Source organism: Phasianus colchicus, chromosome 1 (genome assembly GCF_987193195.1).
Source record: "Phasianus colchicus chromosome 1, bPhaCol1.hap1.1, whole genome shotgun sequence".
Lineage (NCBI taxonomy): Eukaryota > Metazoa > Chordata > Aves > Galliformes > Phasianidae > Phasianus > Phasianus colchicus.
Genome location: NC_143436.1, coordinates 14,809,735 through 14,831,218, shown reverse-complemented (window position 1 = coordinate 14,831,218; position 21,484 = coordinate 14,809,735). Strand labels below are relative to the sequence as shown.

At 41.2% G+C, this 21,484-nt stretch overlaps 1 protein-coding gene across 1 annotated transcript in view; it reads right to left on the bottom strand.

The window, feature by feature from the left end:
- Positions 1 to 21,484, bottom strand: part of CDHR3 (cadherin related family member 3) — a 53,969-nt gene that overhangs the window by 20,562 nt on the left and 11,923 nt on the right. The window contains exons 2-7 of the mRNA XM_090135914.1: positions 10,033 to 12,421; positions 7,479 to 7,681; positions 4,659 to 4,827; positions 2,462 to 2,547; positions 1,575 to 1,669; positions 1,379 to 1,483 (exon numbers count right to left, since the gene is read on the bottom strand). Of these exons, the coding sequence (XP_089992040.1) occupies positions 1,379 to 1,483; positions 1,575 to 1,669; positions 2,462 to 2,547; positions 4,659 to 4,827; positions 7,479 to 7,681; positions 10,033 to 10,138 (764 nt within the window). The 5' untranslated portion in view covers positions 10,139 to 12,421. The remainder of the gene's footprint in view (positions 1 to 1,378; positions 1,484 to 1,574; positions 1,670 to 2,461; positions 2,548 to 4,658; positions 4,828 to 7,478; positions 7,682 to 10,032; positions 12,422 to 21,484) is intronic.

Genomic DNA, 21,484 nt, shown 5'->3' with positions numbered 1-21,484 from the left:
GAAACAAGCCAGGTTGGCACTAGCCTTCTTGGCCACCTGAACACACTCTGGCTCATGTTCAATCAATTATCAGTCAATACACCCAGATCCTTCTCCTCCATGCAGATTTTCAGCCACTCTGCTCCAGCCAGGTCTGTAGCAATGCATGCAGTTGTTGTGATCAAAATGCAGAACTTGGTCTTGTGGTAGCTCATACAATCGACCTCAGCCCAGTGATTCAGCCTGCCCAGATCCTTCTGTAGGGCCTACCCACTACGTGTAGATTGACGTTTCCTCTCAGCTTAGTGTCATCTGCAAACTCACTGATGGTGCTCTCAATTCCCTCATCCAAATAATCAATAAAATACTGAACAGGACAGGCCCCAGTACCAACTTCTGGGGAACACTACTCGTGACCAGTCATCAACTGGATTTAACTCTGTTCATTTTACTCCCTGGGCCCAGCCTGCAGCCAGCTCTTTACCAGCAAGGAGTGTAGCTGTCCAAGCCTTGGGCTGCCAGCTCTTTGCATAGGTGGCAGGAGAGGTCTCACCATAAATACTCCCACCAGGGACTTTCTACAGCCTCAGGATCAAAAGACATAAAGAGAACATCTAGAATCCAATTAATGTCTCACACAAAATGCCAGAGATAAATCAACTGCAGAATTGGACCAATTCTATAAGAACTGTGCTTGTCTGCTTCCTGATTCAGAAACCATTTGTTCACCATGCTTCCCATCACAAAATAGCCCTCTGGTAGCACATAGGTATTCTTTCCTATTTCACAAATTTTCAACAATGTTCTTTATTTCCATTAATTTTCAAAAGCTATTTCTGACTTCTGTGTTATGACGACAATTTCCTGCTTACGACAGAGTCAGGAATGGCAATGTTTCAAAGAGGAGTAAGGTCGTTACAAGTGTGTGTGGTTGAGAAGAGGAAAAGACAGATCAAAAGTGAGACCTTTTTATGTCTAGACATTTCTGCATGAATAAACATCATTACAGTGAAACACACATCTGCATGAAGAGTAAATTCTGTATGACTGTATTCACATGGGCTAAAACTCAGGCCTTTGTCTAAACTTGTCCAAAGGTCTTTGCATAGTTTTGACCTCTACTTGCTAACAAGTACAACAAGCCTGTTTGGCTGCCCTTATAGCGCGAGAGCAGAACCTGGAAAACTTAAAACTAATAAAAATACAAACCATAAAAAAGGGAAATGAAAGCAAATCTTTTCAGTAAAATAATAGGAGTCATAACAAAATGAAAACACTGTTCTTGGTAGTACTGTGTTGATGTATTAGTTTGCCCTCTGTGACACTCTCCCATTGGTGCCGAGGCAGTAAAGCTGGGAAAACATCTACATTCTCATTACAATGGAAGTTTTTCACTCACGTGGTAAAGTAAGGGCTTTCATCATTGATGTTAATTATATTTATATTCACTGTTTTAGTAGAGTTTAGTCCTTCTGGATCTGTCACTGTTATATTTAAAAAATAGCTGTTAAATAAGAAAACAAAACAAGAATCATTCTTTGGCTACACAGAAAAGCATTGCCCACTGCAAGCACATGGATAAGAGAAATTCTCACCAGTGTGGATCCTTCTCATAATCTATTTTTTTTCTTGAAAAAATGTCTCCATTTTCCAAGACCCGGAATGGCACTGATTCAGGGAGTGGTGAATACTGAAATGAAGAAGAGAATGAGTTAGTTTCTGCATCATTTTGCTTGAGCATCCCTCTGGTCGTGCACTGCTTTGTATAAGGGCCAAGGCACAGCGCGGTGTCTGACCCAGAACCGTGGGTCTGACACAGAACCGTGATGAAGCACGGGGACGCACAGATGCATTTCCCTCTTTGGGTCCAGCTCCTGAATGTGCTCTTTTGTATAACAACAGCCAACAAGGCAGAGCTGCAGAACAATTCTTAGCTAACTGCTGCTACTTTTCTCCTTTCTGCAAACAAAATTATCATTTCTCAGGGATTTTGGTTAAATTCCAGAGTATTTTCCAATATGTTAATCCATTTGCTTAACTGAGGGTCACAGTGTGCCCCGGGATTGTCACAAAAATGAGACTCCATTGCCATGTGACCAGTTCCCTTACTGTCTAGTATGTAAGAATTTACATTGTGACACAGAAGATTAAAAACTTTACATACTTTCAGTCACTCTAATCTACTAAAAATGTTCTGTAGACATTTTTTATTTTTTTTTAATATATGATTCCTATTGTATCTCTGATTAACTGCATCAAATTCTGCCTTCAGTGCCCCTTAATTTTGGAATGCTGAGAATTCAAAATACAATTTGTGTTCATACATTGAGGGTGGATTTCCTCAATTTATTATTGACAATGCTTCAACCTTTTCCAGTGTTCCTGATGATGAAGTGTGTTGTTGGAAGGGGCAATTAGCACTTCAGATACAGCGGTTGATATAATTTCTGTTTTTTTGTTTTTTTTTTTTTTCCCAGCTTACTTTGAGTTCACCGTTTTCAGGATCTGTTGCATTGACTTTGTAGATGAGTCCAGGAGGCATTCCTTCTAAGACATAGATCCTCACAGCTGCATGGATAGAAGTGCATGCAGTGTTAATTGCACAAGAATGAAGGGCACACCAGCAAGAAGACTGACATTCTGAAGCTGTCTGGGTGCATTACTGTCTGGTGTGTGCTCTCACTTCACCAGCGCCCTTTCAAAATTCTCACAGGAATGAACACAAACGCTCAAAAGACTAAAAGGAAAAATGTGTAGACATCCCTCACTGATAGCTGAGAAAGACTGATCTGTAAATAAGGACTTTCCTGACTTGCTCAATGAGTATGGAACACAACTGCATTTTGCATATACATGTCTGCCTCAACCATGCAGATGGGGAGAACGTGATCTGTTCTCCATCCCCATCCCCTTCGCACCCTCCCCTGCCCCTGCCAAGAGAGTTCAAAGCCTTTCCTCTTCATTTATGCTTTTCCTTTACATCTGTGGGGTGAATACGTGGTAGATGGCCTGTGCTTAATCTCCTGCCTTACTCAGAGCAAAGGGGTATTCCTCCACAACTTTGCTGCCCCACACTCAGCCACTGGCAGCTGGCTCAGGCACAGTGATGAGCGGAACAACAGCTCCTTAGATCCCATTATTTGCTTTCTGCCCTTTGTGTCTGCTGAACCTGGCATTTCTGGACTATTAATTGCTGCTGTGACCCCTGCTGACTGCTGCTTCTCATCACGGCGGTGGGAACCCCAGTGCAGCATAATGAGTTGTTCCCAGAGGACAATAATACAAATATAAGGTTTAATGAGAGGGAGATGCTTTTTAATAACCAACGAATGCGCAATTAGTGTCTAATTGTGGCTGGTACTGTTAACTACAGCCATGCAGTGAGACAGATCAGACATCTGTGCTCACCAATTTATGGCAGCTCTAGCTGAGAGTTAAGCTGATGCACTTATTTGTAACAAGCTCTCACGTAGTATGTTTCATGCTGTGCCAATCCCCTGAAGTGTCACATTTAATTATTATTAGATTCCATCAGCACCCATGATACACAAGACACCCTCAACACTGAGAAGATGACACAGCCTCTTCCCTCGGGGAAGCTAATTTGCCTTACAAACTAAATGTTGTATGGAACGGAGCATCCGCATGCTTGTTGGCATTGGAGAAGCGGCTGTGCTGTGGCCGTGCTGTGCTGAGCTCAATCCTGAGGACAGCCCAGCAGCACCCACACAGCCAGCTGCAGCCCTTGTAGCACTGCCATTCTGGGTCTGGGGGTTTGTCAGCCACTCCCAAACACCTACCATGAGCAGATGAGTGTGATATTCTCATACTAAGGAAAAAGAAAACAAAGAAGGAAGAAGTTTTTTACAATAAGGGCAGTGAGGCACTGGAACAGGTTGCCTAGAGAGGTAGTGGATGGCCCATTCAGGCTCAGACTGGACAGGGCTCTGAGCACCTGATCTAGCTGTAGGTGTCCCTGTGCACTGCAGGGGAGTTGGACTAAATGGTCTTTACAAGACTCTTCCAACTCAAATGATTCAACGATTCTGTGACTGAATGTCTTTGCCTAAGTGCTACTGTGGATCCAGACACACAGCCTTGTTGTTGATGCTGCTGCAGACTTTTCATTTTTGCATCTTTGTGACCTGAAAGCAAACCTGGTTTCGTGTGTGTGCAAATTTTTGCACAGCTACAGTATACGCTTCTTTAAATTTATCTTTCCTCTCCAAATCTGTCCAGTTTCAACAAACTACTGCAGCACAAATCCATACTGTGTAGGCTGCATCCCTATCAAACTTCAGGTTCGCAATTCATATCTCTAGGGCACTTCATCTCATTAAAAAAAAAACACCAAAAAACATATAAAACATAAAACATATAAAAATAACATTGCTTTCATCTTTTTCCTTTTTTTTTTTTTCATTCTTCAAATGCATTTACATGTCTTGATCAACTTTACACAAATCTTCAAGAAAACTAAAAGGGCTTTTCTGGAGATGAAGCATGCCAAATTTTTGTGTAAAATAAAGCTTTGATAGAAACAGCATGCTGTTCCACCCATTTTTTCGTATAGGAAAATGTTTGGACCACTTTAACTACAGGGATTGTGTGCTGTTGAATTCTGTATTTGATGCCATCTTTTTGAGTGCTGCTCTTTTCAGATGCCACCATTATCTTACTTTGAATTGCCATATTTCCCCAAAACACAGGACGTTCATTCTTATCTGCTACTTGGACAGTTAGTCTGTTGAGGTCAGTCCTCCCAGCAGTATCTTCAACAAAAATCTGTAAATCAAAGCGCTTTGGCATAGTTTCATAATCTAGGGTAGGGTTTCCTGTGGTAACAACCTGAAAATAAAAATCAATATTATTAGCACATCATGCAAGAGATGTAAGTTACAGTCTATAGGAGTGAATCCAAGAAACATCAACAAGCAGTGAGCATTTTAGATCATCTTCCACTTAGTGACACAGCTCTTGCCTGTGCAAGAAACGTGAGGGAAAAAAGGACAGTCAGACCAAAAAGTTGTGGCTTTGTGGAGCAATGCAAGGACCTATTGTGTGAGGGACAGTCTGGGAAGCAGAAAGCCCGGCAGAAACTGTCCTGCCCTGAAGGCAGTGTGTTGCCTTCATGACCACAAGCACATCTCCTTTGCAGGAAGGATCATGCAACAGGAGTCTGTAGAGCCCAGCAGGAACAAGGCTCTTCTCTTTGTAAGTGGGTCTGGGAGAAGACTTGCAGGAAACCACAGGAAGGAATGAGCTGCAAGAGCATGCTGCATGAAAGTGAGACCAGAACTGCTTGGGGAAATTGATCTAATTAAAAATTAACACAGTCCTTATGTTTTGTAAGCCTGATAATGCAAATGTTTGATTTGTTGAGATTTTTTTGAAAGACTTCCAGCTCTGCATATCATCCCTTAAAATAGAAGGTGATAATCAAATGGCTTGGCTTGGAAGGGAGCCTAATGTCTACCAGTCCCTTTCTTGTGCTGGGGGCCCCAGGCCTGGATGTAAGCCTGGACCAGAACAAGAGCAGGATGCTGAAAGCTGTATGCTGCAATCCTCACTGTGAAAGCTAATAAAGAAGCAAGAACTTTCCTTTCTTGGTACAAGAAAGGAAAATGTAACTGCTAACTTTCTGAATCTAGATGTTCTCTTTTGAAGTTGCATTTGTGAAAAATGGCTTTGGACTGGCATAGGCTGTGAGTGGCTTACTTTGGTTCCAGGCAGGAACAATGCTTACTGATAAAGGCAGCATCTGTACACCTGAAGCAGCTGCAGATATGGTGAGCAGCATCTTGAGTCACTCCATAACTGCCCACCCCTCGCTCCATATGAGAATCTCACTGCTCTTTCCCCTTCAGCCCTGGGGAGCAGAGGGAGCATCACATCAAGATAGCTTTGAGCAGCAGTCTATTTTCATTGCCTCAGCACAGTGTTTATATCTCAGTAACGAGGACATTTTCAGAAACCCCAAAACATATCAAGAAGTGTGATATTTCCCAGGCTTGCTGCAAAAGAGCTTGGTTCACAAATACAGAAGAACCTGTGCTAACAGGTACTTACCTAAGCAGTAGGCCCCATACCTTACATACAAGATATTGCTTGTATCTTAGCAAAGATTTAGTGGCAGTAAGAAGAGCTATCTCATTTTGGACCACATTACTCCTGAAAAATGTTGTACAAATCCACTAAAAATAGTGTAAATAAATAAAAGTATCAAAATTCATCAAATAAATTAACTAAGGACACTCATGACCATTTATCCTTGCCTTGTGGGTTGCACATATTCAGTCAACTAACTTGCACAATTTGTATGTAGCTTTCCTTATGAGTTTCTCATGACTGATATTCACTGGCTCAAACACCTCATTCCAGTTCCTCAAGTGGGTTAGGAAACCTCAATACCAATTACTGTTCAGTAAAGTTATACAAAGTCCTCAGGGGCAATTTAAGTAATGGGACTGTGGTAAGAAACAATGATAAGTTGGCACTTTGGAGTGACAGAGACTTTTAGCTATTTGCAAGGTCATTTTTCTTTCAGATTAGTTTTCCAGTCCCACTCATCAAGAAGCACAGTGCTGCACAGCTTGTAGATGGCACAGGACAGGAATGAACGGGCATAGAAAAGGACTACATTTTGCAGCAGAAGGGACACCTTTAAATCAAAATGACACAATACAGCCTAGGAAGTGAGAAACTTTCAAGAAACCTCCTTGGGAACACCCAGAAAAGTGTATTAAATTATTTTTTAAGACTCTACTCAGGATGTATCTGTATCTTTCAAAGGTGCTTAAGAGAATCACTATTGAGGTTCAGATACACAAGTGGGCTGCAATGGGGTGACAAGCATCATGCCTCTGAACACTCATTGCCAGTGGCAAATGTGAGGCAGTGCTAATTTATCCAGCAATGAAAGCTAGCTGGAACCAATAGAAACTGCCTTGCATTTGACACAGAACAAGAGCACACAATAGATAGAAATAGATCAGGGATGTGTGGAAGTGTGATAACTTCGTACCTCCAAGTGACTTCCTCATGGGTCACAGCTCTCATTCAGTGTTAAACACAGCTTTGATGTGACTCAGCTTGCACTGTTTTGGAAGTGAGTCAAACTCGTTTCGGTTCTCGGTGGGAGTGTCCAAACAGGAGCTCCATGTGATTTAAATAATCCACTTTAAATTCACAGCGACTTCATATTAAGTAGGTTGAAAAACTTACAGATAACTACAGATAAACCCACAAAACAGAACTCAGTCCTATATGCCCTTGTGATTATTGTGATGAGTGGTTTCTTCCTAGATGCAATTAAAATTGTAATCATTATTGTTACTCGTTTGTCATATCTATTGCAGTATGTCCAAATAGCACTACAGTCTGCATTTACAACACCTTTCTGGTTAACAGATGAGTCACTGTGCACTGCCAATTCTCAGCAATCCAGGAGCCATGAGCCGACAGGACACAGCATTGCTCAAACTGAACAGAAAACTCACCCTGTACATAAGATCTCCTGCAGATACAATAGCAAATGCTTCCGTAAGTGGATTCGAATTTACTATGGTAGGATGTATTGCAACAACACCAGAAGACAATGGAGAACCAGTTACATTGAAGGTATAAATGGAAACACCAGCTGGTGCATTTTCTTCAACAATACTTGTTGCAGGTAAGCCCCTAAGCAGTGGGGTTCTTCTTCCTGTAAGATGAAAATGATTGAAAAATTACTTCTAGGAGTCTCAGACTGGCAAGAGCACACAGCTGCTGTCAAGAGGTGCCATTAATGAGCACAAAATGCCCTGATTCTCCTTTTGCTGATGAAATGTGGTGTTGCACTGCAGTAAACCCAGTACTAACGGCAGAAGAATCGATCTTTTCTTTGATTCAGTACTATGCTATTGTCACCTCAGATAGCTGATGTTTAAGCAGTATTGCTTCATATCCCCAAACTGGCAGCGTACCGCAATGAGGCTGAGAAGGACTAATGCTGATGGCTTATCCAAAACACTTGCCAAGAAAGCTGGCTGCTGTCAGTAAAACTTTCCATGCGCTGCGTCCCAGGACAGCAGTGGACCCTGCTCACCAAAAGGCCAGGCTGCCCATATCCCAGTAACTACTGCAGCAAAAGTATCATGAAGTCTTTATTTTTGCTGGGCAGCTGCAAGGTAAAAAGCTTCTAGGGAGACTGTTCTGAGGCCATCAGGTGTGCAGCATGTTTGCACCTGGGTGCTCGGCCTGAGCCTTAGGAATGCCAAAGGGAAATGTGCCGTGCTGCAACACCTCTGAATGGTGGGAAGGAGCCACATCCTTCTGCCCCTCCCCTTGTGGCTGGGGAAAGGTGGCACACATCAGGCCCCAGAGAGGCCATACAATTGCCATTCCTCAATGGTGGCAGGGCCTTTAATCTGGAGCGAAGAAATCAGCTCCAAGAGTTTCAAATGACATTAGAAGCCTTGGTGATTTTTGCCCTAAACCATCAAAAATCTCGTTTCTCTGACTCACTAGTGACCTTTTGGAGCAGATTACAAAAGATTTGTGTTTGTGTGACAGACGCTGCTTCTATTACTGAACTCTCAAATAATCATTTCCCATAGGACCAAAGACCCTGTGTCCTAGTGTCTTTGCTTCACAAGAAGCAAACGCAATAGTGATAGGTGAGTCCAGGAGGCAAAGCACGGAGTATGGTGCCTCTTCCCTAAACCCAGTGAAGGACTAAGCTTGTATCAGCGTTCTTGAAGATTCCAGAAACCATTGTCAATAAACACTGCCTTTGTAAATGAGATTGTGCTGAGAGTGCTTTCTGGGAATACACTTTCACAAGTGGAGTTGAGCTCTGAATGTAACCTGTGGGCAGTATTCAGTATCCAGTACTTAAAACAAGTCACAGTTCTTTGACAGAAACCATTTACAAAGTCTACTAAATCATTTATAACATTTAGAAATGTAGGGGAAAAAAGTTTATATTTTCATATTATCTCTGAATAGTTCCTTGGTTGTTTACTCAGGATTTGTCTTTTTGTCTTCGTAAACCATAAGTGCTTATTTTTTGCTCTTTTTTTTTAAATGAAATTTTCTATGCTGTATCTAAATGGCTTCTTCATTGAGCTGATTTTACAAAAGCCCTCCCTCTGTTTCCACAAGTCCTTGGTTACCTCCTCACTTCAGAGCATGAACCATGCTTGAATAAATTTAATACATTATTTATCAGAATTACCAGTCCCAATCATTAACAAATTCCGAGCCCAATATAAAGCAGTTATGAGAATGGCTTTTGGAAGTATATGTATATTCAAGCCCTAATTACCTGTGATTCATTAACCTTTACAGAGGGGCTTGAGTCATATTTTCAAGCTATTCTCTTCCTATAACCACATAGGTTAGACAAACACTGTTCTTCAATACCAGTTGAGATTCACATGCAGTGCTCTGACAAAATGCAGAGGGGCATCAAAGAAAACACCAAATACTGTCAGGTTTCTGAGGACTGGAAGAATTCTTTCCGTTTCCTGAAAGCAAGGTGATGCTATCTGAGAAGACAGCTTGCTACAAGCAACTCCATCAGTCACACAGAATGCAGTTTATAGATCCATTTTAAGTTGCTAACATGTACGTATTGGCAAACTTTTTGTATTTTTACACTGAGCAAAAATACTGATACCCTCCTAATATTCTCCATAAGTGTTTTTCTGTTCAGTTTTACTTCATCAAATAGAAATGCTAACAATATTTGAAAGGACAATGCTACAAAATTAAGAGTAGATAGCATTTCTGGCAGAACTGACCTCCTTTCCCTCCCCAACACTGTCACACTGAGCAGCAGCTATTGCACACTGAAGTGCCTCTTCCAGAAAAAAAGTCTTGTGAGGGGTCATATTCTCTTCATTATACTGCTGTAACCACTGCTGTAATCTATTTCAGCAGGAAAATAATTGTTACTTGATTTTTTCCATCCGTGTCTGATCCCTAAATATGTATTATAAAGTTCCCAAGAGAAAGTACAACAGCCAACAGTGTTCTAATTTTAGCAGTGTAATGAAATCATGTTCTTACCAGATACTACTCCCAGCAAAATGAAGAGAAGGAACATGCTCTTCATCGTCTTTACAACCCTGTCCTGCATGTCCTCAGGATGCCAACTAAAGGAAGACCATGGCATGTTTTCCCTCCCTTACAATCAGCTCCACCTAAATTCTTCCTCTTTGTTATGTGGCATGAGAAATGAAACAAAGGACCGTGTCTCTAAGGGAGTTTCTAAACACCGTCAGCTTGTTTGCTTGTCAGGGAACTGCTCCTTGCTCACACTCCAGCCACAGACCTGGGCCACACTTGAGAAAACAGTCATGAATAATCCTTTCACTGCAGTGATCTTATTAATTGAAGCATTATGAAAAGAACCTAGGAAGTTCTAAATGTGGAAATACTGCACTGCTTTCATAGCTCTGGCAAATGAGATGCTCTCTTCAGAGAACAGGATCAAATACTCACGCTTTCTTTCTTACACCAGCAACCTGATTTTTTCTCATTTCACCAGGTACCAGAGAATTACTCGGAACATGCACTGCATACCTGGAGGTGAGAATGCAGCACATGCATGTGACAAAGTCAACTTTGCCATAGCTGTCTCAGGAACAGCATGGACCACCAGTACACTGGTTCCTTGCATTGGGCATTTAGACAGCTGCCCCACAATACACTTGTGCAACTTTTACTTTTTTTGACCTAAGGGCAGTCCTAGCATTTTTGGTGAAACATATTATCAAGGTGGTACTAATACTGGAACTGGAGGAACTGGATGCAATATAGGTGCATCGTTATCAACTCACAGAATGATTCAGGTTAGAAGGTACTTCTGGAAGTCACCTAGTCAAACACCCTGCCCAAAACAGGCCCAGTTAGATCTAGTTGCTCAGTAATTTGTCAGTTGGTTCTCAAGTACCTTCACACAAACTTATCAGCTCTGCAAAGAAGTTGGAGCTAGTGATTCAGGTTTTACACAGCTCTGGAGTAACCACATCGATCCGTGAGCCTCTAGATATAGCTCTGGAGGGTTCTGCATGATGCTGTGGCTGTCCTGGTGATATTGCTTCAGGGAATTGTAAGAAACATCCATTTGGTAGTTGAACTGTGCTTCTAGTGCCTGCTGAGTCCAGATATGGCCTTGGCCTACAAGCAAATGTGGTCACACTATGTCACCTGGAAGCACGTGCTGCACCAGGCTGTTACTGAGGAAGCTAATCTTCCACTGCCCTGGGAAATGTGGGCCTAGATAATATATTAGCAATATATATGTATGTATAAGGAAAATCTCACCCTCAAATGACCTATTATGCTGATAAGATATGAATGCATATGTATTCATAGCAGGAAAAAAAAAATCTGACCTGTTCCTTTACATACCAGATCATTGCACAGCCCTTCACATGCATTTCTTGGGTCTGCAAAAATGCTTTTTACCCAAATGGACATCTCACAAAGATAAGGTCTGTGTGCACAGACGTGAACAAGGCCTGGGCAATAAGTACATAATGTTTTACAAATTACCAGAACAGAGTGAAACTGCTGCTAGATTTTTTCCCTCCTTCTAGCTGTAATTTCTAATCTATCCCATTATATTGCTATTTCTCTTACTCTTAGAAGAGCTAAAGAAAAACAAAGACTAAATTTTAGAGCCTGAAAGATACATGTTGACATTTGTTTAGCATCGACTTTGATAGATAATTCCCATCCTAAGCTCCAAATAGCCAAACCATGCCAGAACTCAGAGATCACTGTTTTTTAGCCTTTATTTTCTTTCTCTTCATTCTTTGGCTGCTTTGGGGAGTTTGTTGGTAGTGGTGGTTGTTTGCTTTGCTGTTTGATGTTCTTTTTTTCCTGCAAATACATACTTTGACATCTTTGTTTCGTCTTCCCTTTGTGTGAGAATTCACATGGATCTACTTTCAGCAGGAACTCAGTATCCAAAGATACCAATCAGACTTTTCCCTGCACATCTTGTGCCAAAGACAGAATAAAGGGACCCTGGAGACATGGACAATACAAGCATTTGGAAGACATATGTGCTTAAAATGACAGCCTATCCCCAGCTTCTCCTGGAAGTTCAACAACTTTCAGGTGCTGTGTGAATTCCCAGTGGAACAGTTAATATGTTTTTTTCTTGAAATCTGTCTCCAGGGCTTACAGATATTCCCTGATAAGCCTCCTGGTTCAAGCATGTTGTGAGAAGATCCCACAGAGGTGACCAGGGAGACGGGGGGAGGCACAGAGCAAGGAAGGAGGGGGCAAAGAGCAGCTGTGGGAGGAGTGCCTGTGAGCAGAAATGGCTCTGGCTCTTCTTCCTCCTTAATGCACTGTCAGTACCTCTCAGTACCTCCCTTGGCCTCTCTTCTTTGTATTCCCCTGCTGAGATGGTTTCTGTGGTTCCCTGATCTGTCCTGCCAGGCTGTGAGGAATGAGAAAGATGCCAGAATTAAGAGAGCCCCAAATTGGGAGAAAATCAAATCACATCAATAAGTAAATACATATTGGCAAATATAGAGGTGCTGAGGAAGAGATGAGTTAGAAAAGGTGAGCAAGGCAGGAGGAGCTTGCTGGCAATGAGCTCTGCTGCTGCAGGAAGGACAGGGATGAAATCTGTGGGGTATAAAGCAGCCAGATGAAAAGAGGTCAGGGCAGTGCAGGCCAGAGTGCAGCCAGGGAGTTTGCAGGCGAAGCAGAGGGAGGGAAAAATTAATTGGAGCACATGAAAAGGTCAAGGAAGGAGCTGAGGTTTTAATCATTCTTTGTTTTTCAAGGCGATTTGAAACCTGGGCATTTTAGAGCACTGCTGAAAAAAACACATTTCTGAAAAAAAAGTCTTCTGGAATATCAGATAAAATGGAGAGAGTGAGAGGAAGGTGCTACACCTTTCAAGAAATTAAGGGTCTTTGGTTCAGGAAAAAGACCAACAGATGAGCATGTGAGAGACTGCTCCCATTTTAGGCTGGGATGCAGAGATAAAGCACATGGAAAGTGAAGATATCAGGTAGAAAAGAACAAAATCTGACATGCAAACTTCTAATTGCCTGTCCTCAAGAAAATGAGGGATTTTAACATAGGCCGATGTCAGAGAAGCAGTCTCCTTGCATAACAACATGTGCAGCTTCAAGATTCTTTTTCTGTGCACTTAATTTTCAACAGACTTCTAGTCTGTTAACAGGAAAAAATGTTCTCTCGCTTTTCAAATACATCAGAGGTTCAAGACATAATTTTCTCATTAATGGCTATTTCAGCCAGAGCAGTGGCTCTCTTTTGTGTAGCCAACCCACAGGAAAAGAGGCATTTTGCTCTTACTGCGATAAATACCCACTAAGAATTGAGCAGCTTAATGAGAATTTTCCTACCCCAATCCAACTCCAGGTCAAGGGTTTTTATTGGTATTTCACCAATCAAATTACTCAGATTGTCAGCCTTTATTTTCCTATCCTCTCTCTTTAAACAGTACAGCTTCTCCATCTGCTACCTTGGTAACCTTTCCTAAAATATTAAAAGAGTACCTCAGCATCCTACACCAAAAACTTACGCACCATTTCATTTGACTTCTCAGCTAAAAGCTTCTTCTGTACTATTTGTGAGTAACAAGAGCAAGCTAAAAGCCATGAGTATCCAGGCTATCTTAATCTCATGATCCCAGCTTAGCAAGTTTAGTAACTGATCCCATGCAATTATGTAAAAACGTCCCAGACAGATATCTGGGCCATCTATTTTCTAGCATTGACTTGTAGACATGTAAACCTGCAAGTCATCTTGATAATTAACTTAGGTGTCTGTTAATAAGAAGCACTTCCATCACATCAAGGGCTTTTATGGCATCCAGGTTTAAGTAAAGGACAGCCTTAAATCTGAGTAAGTACACACAGAAGCCTGAAAATATAGTTGTTGTCAGAACTGAAAACAAGTTATCTCATTGCTCCACTGGTCAAACACCTCATGGATGAGAACATTTCCAAAAGAAAAATGAATACCAGAAGTCTGACATTTCCTACTTATTCCATAACTTGAGAATGAGCCCTCACTTTAGGGGGCACTGAGGCATAGTTCTAATCCTTCCCATTTCATCCACTCCATCCTGCCTGCTCAGCCCCTGCCTTCCTTCCTGTTGTTGTAATGACAGGTGTGGATGGAGGTAGACAGTGGATCACAGAATCTCATAATCATAGGAGTTGGATGGGATCTCTGGAGATCATCTAGTCCAACCCCCTTCTAAAGCAGGTTCCCTGCAGTAGGTTGCACAGAAAAACATCCTGGTAGGTTTTCAGAATCTCCAGAGAAGGAGACTCCATGATCTCTCTGGGCAGCTCCCATTTGTGCCCATCACCCCTTGTTCTGTTGCTAGGCTGAAAAGAGCCTGGCCTCATCTTGTTGACACCTGCTCTTCAGATATTTATAAGCACTGATAAGACACTGAAATTAGTTCAGTAAAGCTCTAGACACAGGAACATATCCTAGAATCATAGAATGGCTTGGGTTGGAAGGGACCTCAGAAATCATCTAGTTCCAACCCCCGTGCCATGGCCAGGGTTGTAAACTGCTAGATCAAGCACTGAATCATGTTGCCCAGGGCCTCATCCACACCCATATAACTGAGTTCTCCCTACAGAGAGGTCAAGCGACTTACAGGGCCCCGCAGAAAAGAAGTGCTAAGTTCAGTGGTGCTTACAATTAAGATATCATGGCTTTAAACAGCATTCTGTTGCAAAATGTTTTTCCCTGTGCTGTTTGTTTGTTTCAACAAAACATCAAAGTTGGTGAAACACAAGCTTCATTATTCACTCAGTTGAGCAAAAGTAGATGTTACCAGAAACTACTTTGTGTTCTGTGGTTAAAGATCAAAAAGACATGGTAGTTTAGAACATCCAAAACCTGCAATAAATGCTACCTCTTGTCCATATCAACCACGTATGTCACTTGAATTTTAATCATGTGAGCTGTCTTTAAATTCCTATATACATTAAGATTCAGTGAAAAATGCACTGAGGTCAATGAAGTCCCCTGAGTGCTGGAAATTGGATTGGGGCCTGAGCTCATGTGGTGAAACCTTATACCTTGGGATACAGTATTTACTGCAGATTACAAATTTGTCTGTTACTGTGATTGCCAGGCCACCTGGGATGATTGGTAAATATATAAACAAGGACTTAAAGTAGCAAATGATGCAAATGCAACAGGAAAGAATGCTCTGGGCAAACACGGGTGAGAAACTCTGAGGTTTCTATGTACACAACGTGATGCACTTCACTTTGGCGTATCCTTCAATATACCACCAAGAATTATTTACACAGGCCTTTGCATCACAAACCACACTGCATTCTATTTTATTCAGCAAAAGGGATTGATTATATTCAGCAAAAATGACTTCGCATTTTTGCACAAATAAAATATTTCTATATTCACTGTTTTCAAAAAGCGTATGGAATTAAGGGAAAAGAGTACAGCTGGGCACAGGAAGGGGGCTCACGTGGTGGAGGGTCACTCAAGGGGACAGTTTCTTAAAGTGAAGTTCCTCCATCTTTGGAACAGGAGGGCTGAGGACTGTTCACTACTTCACAGCGGAGGACAGTGCTCTTTTAAGAGGGGTCTGAAGTAAGTGCAGAGTGACTTATTCAAGGCTCTGTGTTTCTGACAGGTGATCCTGTCAGCTTCTCTCTCCATCACATTACTGCACATCAGCTGCAGGATGCATAGCCTCAGTCTTACCATCACCATTCTTGCGCTCAGCAATACCACCACAGTAGCACCATCATATACTCAGCCACGTGGCATGAGAACATGAGGACAAAGGCTTATGAGATAGAGGATTGAAGCAGGGGCTATAGCATGTTTGATGGTAAAGAGAAATAGTGGAGGAAGCTTGGGGAAAGTTGTGGAGTGGAAGAAAGAAGAAGACAGGACATGGGAAGCTGAGTGCTGATCTGAGGACATGGAGATGTGCAGTAAGAGAATAAGGGAGGCAGTGGGTATGACTTTGGGATCTTAGAATCATAGAATCACCAAGGTTGGAAAAGACTTGCAAGATCATTCAGTCCAACTGTCCACCTACCACCAATATTTCCCCTCTAAACTACATCCCTTAGTACAACATCTAAATGTTTCTTCATCACCTCCAGGGACGGTGACTCAACCACCTCCCTGGGCAGAGCTGTGGCAGCATGGTAGTAATCTGGGAAAAGGATTATGTGGTGGGGGAAATGTGAAGTGCTATTTCAATAGATCTGGGTCTGAAAAAGTGTCCTGAAGACAAACACAGTCTCAGCCACACAAAGAAGGTAATGCAATATTCATAGCTGGCTCTGATCCTTGCTGCCTGTGGGCTTTGAGATCAAAAAAAAAAAAAAACCTTTAGTGATATCAAACAAGGATAGGGCCAAATTCATCTGGGTACAGATACAGGAGCACTTTTTTATGGTCGCTGAGTTCACACGATGCTTATTTTATCTGAGAACAAACGCAAGTGAAAAAAATGAGCCACCGATGAGTGGTGTGAAGCAATACTGCAGCTGAGTAATGACCTGACTGAGTCTATCACCACATCAATAGGCAGAAGGCAGCAGAAAGCAGTGCAGTACTCCGGACACAGATACTTCTTCCCTGTGGATCTGAGCACAAACATCATGAAATTGCCTGAGAACACAAAAGCTTTCTTAAGGAAATGGAAGAGCCCATAAACGTATCTGTCCAACAAATGCTTTGACAGAGAACTGTGAAGCTGTAAAGATAGGTGAGGGAATATACAGAGAGAGGAAGAATTTCTGCAGCTCAGACTGCCATGACTGACACAAAACCTAGCTGCTACAAGCTATGTGAGTGATAACAAGGCAAGAAGGTCAGAATGCGTCCCTTTGCTGTGCATCACTCCCCTGACCGCCGCTGGAGCTGAGGGAATATTGCCATCTAGTGCTACACAGAAATCCAGCTGTCTGCAGGGAAAGCTATTGAGTTCCTGTAGGCAGGGTTACAAAGCATATTAAAGATGTGCCAGGGATGTCAAGTTGGTCAGTGTTTTTGCCAGACTTGTCATTCAAAATTGTACATTCTCTCTCTCTCAAAAAAAAAAAAAAAAAAAAAAGTACATTGTGGGAATTGAGTCATAATGCTTTGGAGGAGAGACCATGTTCACATTAGTTCAACGGTTGTGAACTTAGGCAAGTGCAAATGTACTTGCCTAATATTATAGCAACTAGCAGTCAGATTGATGAGAAGTCATTCAGGATCAGATTTAGCTCACCTGCCTTGAGCTGAATGAAACACAGACGTGCTATAGAGTCACACCAGGCTTCTTTGGAAGAAGAATTACCAGAACACAATCAATGTGACCATACTTAACCCTGTTCTTTAGGATGCGATATGCTGTATTTTTCCATTGGCTGCAGTGAAAACAAGCACTGTCCCATCCCAATATTGCATTCCCTGATAGGCAGACACACTGGGCTATAACATAATTTACAATCACCCCTGTGGGCAGCAGTATAAGAAACTTCTGTCCATTGTCATGCCAGAAAGAGCCCTTAGGGGTGAGACAGCATTTCAGCTCCCCTCCGCCAAGCCCCTGCTGAGCCAGTGATGAGGGGTTTTTTAATCAGTGCATATGTCTGAGATACTTTTAATGAGGCCGTCAACTCACTTATCTATGCTACCAAATACATGCCAGATTATAACAACTTCCAGTCATTGCCCATCTGGAGCAGATTCAAACCAGTGGTTGATGTGCAAAAGCAATTTGAAATTCAGAATCAATTAAGCAATCAAATCTTCCAGCTGCAAACAATGTCCAGATTTTCAAGCCAGTAACATAATGTTTATATACGTTGACTTAAAACTACTTAGATGTCCCATCAGTACCTCTGAGTTAATTGGTATGTTATTGCTTGTAGCTGTGACACTGCCCACTAAGCATGTAAAGAAAAGGATTAAATCACAGAGGGAATCAGAGTCAATAGTATGAAAGAGTAATATTTTTCAACCTGAGAAAATGTAGCACATTTGAGATAGCTATAACTCCATCTTCTTTTAAACAGCATGAACCCCAATTAAGCAAGAGGCTGCAAATTTAATTTGCTTATATTTCATAAATTATTTCACACTGTCAAGTATAAATCCTTACAGGGGATTTTTCCTCTCCAATGCTGATTGGAAAAAAAAAAAGAAGTCATAGATTGTCCCAAATGAGGAATTATTTAAGTACTAAAGAGCTTCACAATAATAGTAGTGGATGAATTTCCTGTGTGAAGTCAAACTTTGCTGGGATTTTAGGTGTATTTTCTTTGCTTCACAGGGAGGGTCACTTAACAAAGTCCTTACATGTGGTATTAGAGAAGAAGCAAATAACAGCACTGCCCTGAGTGTCCATAAATATACATTAAGATTCCATCTAAAAAAGAACTTGAAAAAGCAAGAATGGCAGATGTTTATAAATATGTTTTAAAGCACCTATAAATGCGATGCTCTCAAACCCTCACTGTTATCATCTCACTCTTCCACGACTAAGATTAGCTAAAAGCTGACAACTTCCAGAAATAAATAAGAAGCTGGCTGCAAATTCCTAGTTCCCTCATACCTCTTGGTCCACGGGGACACAGAGTGACCTTTCAGATGCAACACAAAACCAGCCAATTTCCTTAGCTTTTTGCCTCAGACAAAGGCTAGCTCAGGTAGTCTGGGTGTTGTAGTAGGCAGAAAAAGATTACTAACATTTGCCCAATATCTTAAGTGCTGTACTTAAGTGGCTGTGCAGCAGAGCTGGATCCAGCACAGAAGGCTCTCACTGACTTCATTGGGATCTGGATCTTTCAGGTTTGAAGGAGCTGGGATGTGGCAGGAAGGTTGGACAGCTTCCTCGCTGGTGTGAGCTGTTGTGGCTCTGCTGACATTTGCACCAGCTGAGCCTCTTCCCCAGGCTACACACAGATTTATGAAAGCTATGACATAAAATAAATTCACAGATTATTTTCCCACTCTAAGAGGAAGCAGTGAGATTAAATACCAAATCTTTTTTAGAATGAAGAAACTGACATCCAAAATGTTCACACACCAGGCGGTCCAGTTGGTTCAAAGCGGTGAAGAGCAGTGATGTCCATACATGTATCTTTTGTCTCAGCTGACACTAATGGCAGATTTTTCTAATAATCTCTAGCTGGGACACGGGAAACTGGATCTGTGAATTGATTCTGGATAAGAACTGAGGATGACGTATTCAGGACATGGAGGGTCTGGGCAAGAAAGTGCTTGTGGAACCACGGCCTAAAACACTTCCTTCATTTGTGTCCAGAGGATGTGGATTAATGCTGGTCTAGGTCGCTGGATATACCGTACATGGGGTATACAGACCTTGAAATCTCTAACATTGTTGCTCTTTTGTGAATACAGGAATTCAGCATTGCTTCTGTTTTGGAAAAAGGAAAAAAAAGAATTGTGCTAAGCATATTACTTGTTTTCTGCTGAAATGAATTAAATGCCCTGTGAAGTTTCAGAGGGGCACTCACCATGTCCCAGCTAAATGGCTTGTTTGTAGCAAATTACTTTCTATTCTTAAGCAAAAAAGAATTTAATCGAGTGTCAGAAACAAACTACGTCTTGACAGATTAGCAGGGCTGCTGCTGTTAATACAAATCTGTTGCCAGATTTGTTTACAAAACTTCTCCTTCAGGGATGGGTGAACTTTTTGGAATTTGCCAATCTTCTGAATAAATATTGTGGAGGATTTGTAAAATGAGAATTAATTAAACTTTTCTTCTGAGTGCAAACCAGACATCTTGTTCCATGTACAAATTGCTTATAAGCAGAGGGAAGCCTTTTTGGAGTGCAAAGAAATGTGAGGACTCTCTTTTCCTTGAAAAAAAAAAAAAAAGAAAAAAGAAAAAAAAAAAGGTCTGACTAACTCAGGATCTGCAATTTATTCATTAGATTTGATATGTCTCTCTTTAATTTTCTTCGTAACTTTGGATTGAGCTCAATACATTTGACTTCAGCTTTCAGAACCTCAAAGGTTTGTGTATTTTTAATGAGTCTTTTTGGCTGCTTCTGTAAAATATTCATTTTTGGAAGAGTGGCTTTTTAATACTGACTACTATATGTGACTTGTGTTGCCCCAGTGAATGTGTGTGGTGTGTGTTTTTTGGGTTGTGGATTTGGATTTTCTGAGGTTTTTTTGGTCAATGTGAGGTACTCGTTCCTGATGAAGTCTTCCACTGCTATCGTTGGGAAGATATTGATTCTGACAAAGCCAGCAGCAGTAACAATCTGAGGGGCACCAACATCACTGAGAGGGTGAACTAAGCACATGGACTGTTAGTAGAACATGCAGATAAGTTATAGGGAAGTTTATGGGCTTCACAGAATACACCAGCTTTAAAAAGGAGGCATGAAGCACTCAGGCAAACAGTCTTTGTTTGATTCTTCAGGTGTTAATTCAGGAGGATTGATTCTCCCAGTTACCTTTCCATAAAACAATTCCAGCTTTTGAAACTATCAAGACTGTCTCTTGTTAGAGATTTCATCAGTCAGAGCCATCACGTGCTGCTGTTGTCCTAACTTAATTAAATGCCACTGGGTCCATTCTCCTAAGGCTTTGCTGGGTACAGCTGAGCAGTGTTTTCCATAGCTGCATGTTGGAGGGATGGTTACACATCTCCATTTTAAAAACAGCCTCAAGCTTTTGCTTAAAGAGGCTAACACTGCCACTGACAACTAGGAAATCCTGGCAGAGAGTCCACATGAATATCTCTTTCTATATTTGCACAATGTCAGACATACTATCAGCACTGAATAAATAACAATCATAGAAACCTGGAGTCAGCCAGGAAAGAGCTGTGAAGAAGACATTCATATTTTAAAACCTGAAACTGCAAAATTATCACACCATGACTCTGGGAAAACTGTTCTTTTTCCTTTTTCTACATCGTTTTCCTTTCCTAAATAGGACGGAATGCTGCTGTTGCTGAAGGTACCAAAAAACACAAAGCCTTTATTTGGTCCTGTATTGCACATAAGACAGTATCTACACCTGGAGTACCTTGACTGCTTAACATGTAAAATCCCTTCAAGGAGCAAAATGAAGAACATTTCTGATTTTAAAACCAAAGAATACATTTCTATCTGGGGAAAAAAAAGAAAAAAGAAAAAAGAAAAAAGAAAAAAGAAAAAAGAAAAAAGAAAAAAGAAAAAAGAAAAAAGAAAAAAGAAAAAAGAAAAAAGAAAAAATGGTAGGAATTGAATACAAATACGGGAAAAAGAGTGCAATTTAAAAGCAATTTTACCAGACAATTTTGTTCTTGATAATGTCTGGACATTGCCAATTTTTTTCTAAATATGGTTAAATCTCTATATTAAAACAGATTTATGCAAGCCATAAATCTTTAAAACAATGAGCAAAATTCATGGGGAATTTCGTCTCCAGCTCCACAGAAATAATAATAAAGGGCAACTCCCCTTATTAAAACAAGTTGTATTTGGTAACTCTCATTTAATTCAG